Source organism: Drosophila kikkawai, chromosome 2L, assembly GCF_030179895.1.
Source record: "Drosophila kikkawai strain 14028-0561.14 chromosome 2L, DkikHiC1v2, whole genome shotgun sequence".
NCBI classification, from domain to species: Eukaryota; Metazoa; Arthropoda; class Insecta; order Diptera; family Drosophilidae; genus Drosophila; species Drosophila kikkawai.
In genome coordinates this window covers 11,576,511-11,583,975 of record NC_091728.1, presented here as the reverse complement: position 1 = coordinate 11,583,975, position 7,465 = coordinate 11,576,511, and the positions used below count along the sequence as shown (strand labels likewise).

Genomic DNA, 7,465 nt, shown 5'->3' with positions numbered 1-7,465 from the left:
CAAATAAGTAGATTATATTTTGAAATTAATGAACTTTAACAATATATACAACTTTATATGTTTTTTGTTTTACTTGTAACTTTTGCAAAGCATTGAATGAACTTAGTAGCTAAAACTATGTAAAATGATAGGTAGATAAGTGATGTCATTCTTTCTAGTGACTCCAATTAGAGTCGGGCTCCTCTTTAATCCACATCCCTTCTTCTCCTTTTGTACAAAAATCGCCTTCAGTAGTTGTGTCGGGGAACTGGTCGTCGAAGTCGTCGTCATCGACTTCTTCCAAAATCTCGTCCGGCTCGGCTAGGAAGATCTTGATCTTGGCCTTCCTTATGCCGTACCGAACCTTGTAATCAAGAGCTTTTAGCTGCGGCAGGCAGCGTTTGTTTATCAGGAGGAGGAACGGCTGGCTCGACTTCATCTCCTTCTCCGCCTTCAGTATGGCCCAGTCCTCTGTATAGACATCCGGGTTCTGAGCTCGCAGACATGTGATCACTCTCTTGTGATCACTTTGCCCGTTTGGCAACCAGATGCGCGCTCTGGGTCTCCTCGGAATCTCACTGGCGTGGACTAACCTTATTTTAAGGCCAGACCAATTGTGGCTGATCCTAGCCACACACTTTTCAAGGAAGCTCCTTGAAAACCCATCGTCGCATCTGATTACCCGATGCCCACCGACCACATCTGACGAGTCGAAGGACGGAATGGGGCTGTTCGGCGCGTTAACCAACCTGTCGGTGACCATGTCGGTCAACTTGGACTCGATGTCCTCCCACTTTTCCGAAAGCAGACGACCGTCGTCGTTAAGTTCATCCACCAGAGCCATGGCCAGACTGTCTCTGGCCACCTCGCTGAACTTCTTTGCCCGATTGACGTAGGTTGTTGCTCTCGGCTCACCATGAGAGTCCTTTGTCCTCTTAGGTGCGCTTTCGTTTACATCGTGAGACCGATTTCTTTTTGGCTGGGGGGGCTTGAACGCTTTCGGGTTCGCCTTATACGCCTCATATTCCGCGATCTCCGCAAGGAATTTGGCCTTGTCTTCAGCATCCCGAGGATCGGCTATGCCCTCAGCTTCGTTCTTGGCTATCTTGCCAAGGATGAAGCGGGCTCTATTCACTCTTGCTCGTCTTTTTTTATGTGTAAGCAAATCGATTCTGATATTTTCAGTGGTGCCCGGCTGAGCCTCACCTATGTAATGCCTGGGTTGGGGACTGCTCCTGGAGAAATTTGATGAACTCCGAAACATGTTTATTATTTATATTTACTCTTTTTTGCGAGCCAAATAGGGATGGGAGTTATCAAACCGATTGCAAACGTTACTATCGCAATAGTTCGATAAGCTATCGAAGTTGCCGGCCCGGCACCATCTCTAATTGCCAAGTAAAATGTAAAAAAACATATGGTCAAATGCAAAAACTGATGAAATAGCGAGCAAATAAATAGCATTTCGTGACAAAGAAGCAAGAAAAGTCAACTGAAGTCCTCAGGATGGTCGTGCGCTCGTACAACGATGAGCTCAAGTACCTGGAAAAGGTGAGCGATCACTGCTGGCGCATCAAGAAAGGCTTCCAGCCGAACATGAACGTGGAGGGATGCTTCTATGTGAACAGCCGCCTGGAGCGTCTCATGCTGGAGGAGCTGAAGAACTCCTGTCGTCCGGGAGCCGTTGGAGGCTTCCTGCCGGGAGTGAAGCAGATCGCTAATGTGGCAGCGCTGCCTGGAATCGTGGGCCGTTCTATTGGGCTGCCCGACATCCACTCCGGTTATGGATTTGCCATCGGAAACATGGCTGCCTTCGACATGGACGACCCGTTGTCCGTGGTGAGTCCCGGGGGCGTTGGCTTCGACATTAACTGCGGCGTCCGTCTGCTGCGCACCAATCTGTACGAGAAAGATGTGCAGCCGGTGAAGGAGCAACTGGCCCAGTCCCTGTTCGATCATATACCCGTGGGCGTGGGATCTAAGGGCATCATTCCGATGAACGCCCGCGATCTGGAGGAGGCCCTCGAGATGGGCATGGACTGGTCGCTGCGGGAGGGCTACGTCTGGGCGGAGGACAAGGAGCATTGCGAGGAGTACGGACGGATGCTTAACGCCGATCCCGCCAAGGTGAGCATGCGAGCCAAGAAGCGCGGTCTGCCCCAGCTGGGAACTCTGGGCGCTGGCAACCATTACGCCGAGATCCAGGTGGTGGACGAGATCTACGACAAGTGGAGCGCATCCAAGATGGGCATCGAGGAAAAGGGCCAAGTAGTGGTAATGATTCACTCCGGAAGCCGTGGCTTTGGTCACCAAGTGGCCACCGACGCTCTGGTGCAGATGGAGAAGGCCATGAAGCGGGACAAGATCGAGACCAATGACCGGCAGCTGGCCTGCGCCAGAATCAACTCTGTGGAGGGTCAGGATTACCTCAAGGCCATGGCGGCGGCGGCTAACTTCGCCTGGGTGAATCGCAGCTCGATGACCTTCCTCACGCGCCAGGCCTTCGCCAAGATGTTCAACACCACGCCGGATGATCTCGACATGCACGTCATCTACGATGTCTCGCACAACATTGCCAAGGTGGAGAATCACATGGTCGATGGAAAGGAGCGGAAGCTGCTCGTTCACCGCAAGGGCTCCACCCGAGCCTTTCCCCCGCATCACCCTCTCATCCCAGTGGACTATCAGCTCACGGGACAACCCGTCCTGGTGGGCGGAACCATGGGCACTTGCAGCTACGTTCTAACCGGAACGGAGCAGGGCATGAAGGAGACCTTTGGCAGCACTTGCCACGGAGCGGTGAGTCACTCTTCAGTTCTTATTAATATATATACATTAAGGGAGATTGCGAAATCAATTTATTTAAGTAAATTTTTATTGGTAAAAATATTTTATATTTTGTTTCTTTTTTCTAGGGTCGCGCTTTATCTCGTGCCAAATCCCGCCGTAATATCGACTATAAGGAAGTACTTGAAAAGCTGGATCAGATTGGCATAGCCATTCGCGTAGCTTCGCCCAAGCTGGTCATGGAGGAGGCTCCGGAGTCCTACAAGGATGTCACCGATGTGGTGGACACCTGTCATGCGGCGGGCATAAGCAAGAAGTGTATCAAACTGCGACCAATTGCTGTTATCAAGGGTTAATATTTCTACAGGCTGATTAAGTTAAATTAAATATAAATAAAGATTTTTTTACATTTAAAAAATGTATTTCTTGCGAACATTTTTTTTTAAATTTTATTGCCTGGGAATCTTAACATTTCGGAAATAATATCTAAAAAAAATGTTTTATAAAGTTTTTATTGATAAATATAATTTATATTTTAAACTAAAGTATTGTTTATTTTAATGTAAATAGTTATTTAGTTATTTTATTTAGTAAGTAATTAAAGTTTTTTTTATAATTTTATTATTTTTCTTAATTTAATTTTTTTTAATATTTTACACCTTACAAATTGTATACATTATTTTTACATATGTATATACACGTACCGATGTAAATTGCAATTGGTCACTCTAATCAGACCTAATCAACACTCTTACTGTTGTTATATTTTGCAAAAAGCAGCCATTTAAATATTGTTTTTCATGTAAAATTAGGTTAAACTTTTTTTTTCTTACATTTATTTTATAAAATATTAAAAAATCTAAAACTATTTATATTATTTTTCTAACCCAATGTTGGCAACACTATCCAATAAGAAGCTTTTTGATAGTTGTCAGCTGACAGCCCATCCAATTGGACTTGCTCCCCGGCGCGGATTTCGGTTGAGGGCATATTTTGCATTCAAAATCGCTCAATTAATTGCGGTTTTTTGTGTAAAGTGCACGCCGATTGTAATTATAAAATCGCCAGTAATCAATCGTCGTCGAGTCGTGGGTGAAATTAAAACTAATCTGAAGCCGGGGGAAAGGGCTGAAGCAATTTTCAGCTGCGCAGTTAAGGGAAAACTAAAGAAACCGACACACCACATCGTTTGCTGTCCCCGTCTTAACTGGAAGAGTAAACAAAACACAAACAACATGACAAATATGCGCCCACAGAAATCCAAGTTGCTGAAGGTCGTCATACTGGGCGATGGGGGCGTTGGAAAGTCTGCCCTACTCACCCGCTTCGTTTCGAACCGCTACGAGGAGAACAATTTCCACACCATCGGCGTTGAGTTCATGAACAAGGATATAGTCGTCGAGGGCGAGCGCTACACACTGCAGGTCTTACATGAGCTTTATAAAACTTGATAAATATTACGAAAGCAAAAGAAACTTCTGAAAAGTAACAAAGCCACTGCAACAGTTGGGCAAGATAATGATTAGCCAAGCGTGATTCCTTCGTCCTCCTCCGTCTGATCAACCCCTCTAGTTTTTTTTTGCAAAACCATCAGAATGCACCGGCATTTGGTTGATGTAAATACTTAAAAAGTGAACAACGATCTGGCTTTGTTTTTCTTTCCCTATCATCAGGTGGTACAGTGGTCAGGCGGATGTTAAAACCCCCCAAAAATCAAGGTCGAAATCAAGCCATATTATTTATTGTTTCCTATTTGAAGAAAATATCTTCTAGATACTTTTAAAAAAGACTAGAGGAAACCAGTATTTTAAGAAAATATTATTTGTGATACATTTCTAATAATAGACATTACATAAATGTTTAAAAATGTTAGATTTTTGTCTAAGGGCAGCTCGACGATTTCAAAGGTTACAACCAGATTTCATTTCTGAAGTTAATAACGTCTTTATTTGTATAATTACTAAGGTTCTCTATATTATTATTAGGTTTTAAAATCTAGACTTTTTTCTGCTATACCACTGTACCTTTATTATATGGTCTGTATCTCTTCCATCTGCCCCCATGCCCACTCACACTCACTCACGGACAGACAACAATTTTCTACTCAATTAACGTACAGCTCGGCATTGCAAAAAACAAAAACTGAAATAATAACAATAATGATAGTTCCACTAGTCGGTCAGGGGATAACTTTGTTTCATCCGCCGCCTCATTTTCTGTTCTCAATCCCGTGTGTGTTTTCGTAATTGTTTTTCATTTATGCTGATGTCGCCTGTCTTCTAAATTATCGAAACGAAAACAAAATATTGTTCACAGTTCGCCAAGCTCGGAATATCGACGACGGGCTCATGAATATGTAGCCGTCTCAGTGAGTAAGCAAAGTGAGTGCAGTCGAGGTGGCGGCGATTTGGAATAATGATTCTAACTGAACCAGGAGCCGATGCTAGGAGCACTAGAAAGTGTAGGAATGTGTCTTGATAGGTGACTAATCCCAGGGGAATTTAACATTATTCCATAGAACACATACCGATTTACCTATTTAAATGGCGGGGTCATTTTCCCTAATCTCTGAGGTTCGTTGGGCTGGAGAAGAATTTCCGAAACGGGGGATTACCAAGCAAATAATAAACAATACAGGTTACTATGGGCAGACCCATATACATATTTATATTATGAAAGCAAACGCTATTATTGGGTGACTGCTAATACCGTTTTATGCTTTAAAAAATATATAAATAAATATTAGCATGAAGTATGCGTTTTTTACAGTAATTTAAAGGGTAATTTTCTCATTTAATTAACAAATGATTAATATTAATGGAGGACTAAAATGTTATATAACGCTTTGAAGCTCAGCTACCTCTTTGAATTTTTACAATCTAAATCTTAGATCTAATATTTGTTTTTAATTTTTTTTTTTTATGGTGGAATGCCCTTTTTTTTAGCTCTCTTGTTTGGGTTATTTGCTTATCACTGCCACTTTGTTATCAGCTTTAGGCTCTGACTACCTCTAGAACCAAATATTTGTCTGTCCCACAAAGGTAAGGGTGCTGATGTAAGTGAGTCAGGTGGGCAGGCGCCTTAATTTTGGATACTTGCCCTGTTTGCCACTCTCTTAACCATGGGAATTGGCGAGTTGAGTTCTGTATTGAATGTCTATTTTAATAGAGCTCTAATTGAATCAAATCAATTCAATCAAAATTAATTGCTGCGACTGTTTGACTCTTCTCCGAAATCTAGATATGGGACACTGCCGGTCAGGAGCGATTCCGGGCTCTTCGGACACCCTTCTACCGTGGATCGGACATTTGCCTGCTGTGTTATGCTCTGGACGATAGGGACAGCTTGAATGGATTGGATTTGTGGCGAAATGAGTTCCTCAACTATGCGGATGTGGATCCCGAAAAATTTCCCTTCATTGTGGTGGGCAATAAGGTGAGAATAATTATAATTAACATTGATTTTTATTTCCCTAAAGTTATGATTTATTCTTCTGTAAACATTCATTATCAATAAATAACGACGTTAAATGGAACAACTAGGATTAGACCTGTAATCCTCAAATGATCGATAACTGATATCTTATTTTCCAGAATGACATACCTCCACAGAAGCGCCAGGTGAGCTACGAGCGCGTGCAGCAGTGGTGCGCCGACCAAAAGATCGCCTCCCACATCGAGACGTCCTCGAAGGCGGCCACCAATGTCACGGATGCCTTTATCCTGGGCCTGCGCCAGTGGCGTCACATGGAGTGCGTGGCCGAGGCGGAGCTGCGGCAGCAAGGCGACACTATCGACCTCACCCGCCCCATACGCCTTGTGCAGCGACGCATCTGTTGCACAGGAGGCGGTGGTGGTGGGGGCCAGGACGGGGATGCGGATAATGACAGCGATGCCGCCATGCGGAGTCCGGGAAAAAAGCGCAATGCAGCTAAGGCGCCAGCCACCAATTATCGGCTGTGAGCAGACAGACTGCAGCTGACAGGGAATCTACGCTTAATTTAACCACTTATCAAGGTCCTGACCTTGACCCTACTCCCAGCAAATGCATTCCATTCTAAAGCGAAAAAGAGACAGAGACCAAAAAGTTAAAAAATGATTAATTAATTATATACACATATTTTAAAGGTTATTTTTGTATGATTTACTTTTTTAAGTAACTAGCAAAAGAAAATATTCTTTAAAAGCAGCGAATATTAGGACAGAAAACGTTTTTGTCTTTAAATTTATATAAATATTAATTTATAAATGGAAATAGTATTATATTCAACAAGTTGACTGTACCAAAATAACATGATATATGCTTTTGTTATAATACAGAACGAAATATATTGTGTACTAAAGACTCTTGCACTGTATAACAGTAAGACAAGTGTCCGAAAAACTGTTATAAATGAATTATATTGGTTGCTTAAATTATATATCACACTCGGGTTACTTTTAACACACTAAAAATGCTTTGATTGTAAGCTACAAATGGTAAACTTATTTGCCTTTCGATGTGCCTTAGGAATTAAGACCAAATATTGTTTCAGTATATATAAACAATATAATATTCTGTGCAATTTTACTCAAACATCACCAATGATTCTAAGAAAGACATTTTTTGACTGCTACTTACCCAATGTTTATAAATGGATTATTACACAGATTTATGGATATTAAAATAAATTGAAAAAATATCGAAAAACAAACCATCT

General features: G+C 42.4%; 3 protein-coding genes across 3 annotated transcripts; 2 read left to right on the top strand and 1 right to left on the bottom strand.

Annotated features, from left to right (window-relative positions):
* Positions 1 to 33: 33 nt before the first annotated feature.
* On the bottom strand, positions 34 to 1,269 carry LOC121502476 (uncharacterized). The gene has a single exon (XM_041776119.2). The coding sequence runs from the start codon at positions 1,241 to 1,243 to the stop codon at positions 155 to 157; it is 1,089 nt and encodes a 362-aa protein (XP_041632053.1). The 5' UTR covers positions 1,244 to 1,269; the 3' UTR covers positions 34 to 154.
* A 102-nt stretch (positions 1,270 to 1,371) lies between these two features.
* On the top strand, positions 1,372 to 3,184 carry RtcB (RtcB RNA ligase). Its single transcript, XM_017178467.2, has 2 exons — positions 1,372 to 2,778; positions 2,895 to 3,184. The coding sequence occupies exons 1-2, from the start codon at positions 1,486 to 1,488 to the stop codon at positions 3,120 to 3,122; spliced, it is 1,521 nt and encodes a 506-aa protein (XP_017033956.1). The 5' UTR covers positions 1,372 to 1,485; the 3' UTR covers positions 3,123 to 3,184.
* Positions 3,185 to 3,708: 524 nt separating this feature from the next.
* Rab9 (RAS oncogene family member Rab9) lies at positions 3,709 to 7,459 on the top strand. Its single transcript, XM_017178298.2, has 3 exons — positions 3,709 to 4,190; positions 6,007 to 6,201; positions 6,360 to 7,459. Exons 1-3 carry the CDS (start codon positions 4,002 to 4,004, stop codon positions 6,726 to 6,728), a joined length of 753 nt encoding a protein of 250 aa, XP_017033787.1. The 5' UTR covers positions 3,709 to 4,001; the 3' UTR covers positions 6,729 to 7,459.
* The last annotated feature ends 6 nt before the right edge of the window (positions 7,460 to 7,465 follow it).

Excerpts from the sequence above, each read along its gene's own strand:
- Rab9 (XM_017178298.2), top strand. The coding sequence starts at position 4,002 with ATGACAAATATGCGCCCACAGAAATCCAAGTTGCTGAAGGTCGTCATA. Across the intron at positions 4,191-6,006 it reads GCGAGCGCTACACACTGCAG|ATATGGGACACTGCCGGTCA; the intron begins GTCTTACATGAG and ends TCCGAAATCTAG. Across the intron at positions 6,202-6,359 it reads TCATTGTGGTGGGCAATAAG|AATGACATACCTCCACAGAA; the intron begins GTGAGAATAATT and ends CTTATTTTCCAG.
- RtcB (XM_017178467.2), top strand. The coding sequence starts at position 1,486 with ATGGTCGTGCGCTCGTACAACGATGAGCTCAAGTACCTGGAAAAGGTG. Across the intron at positions 2,779-2,894 it reads GCAGCACTTGCCACGGAGCG|GGTCGCGCTTTATCTCGTGC; the intron begins GTGAGTCACTCT and ends TCTTTTTTCTAG.
- LOC121502476 (XM_041776119.2), bottom strand. The coding sequence starts at position 1,243 with ATGTTTCGGAGTTCATCAAATTTCTCCAGGAGCAGTCCCCAACCCAGG.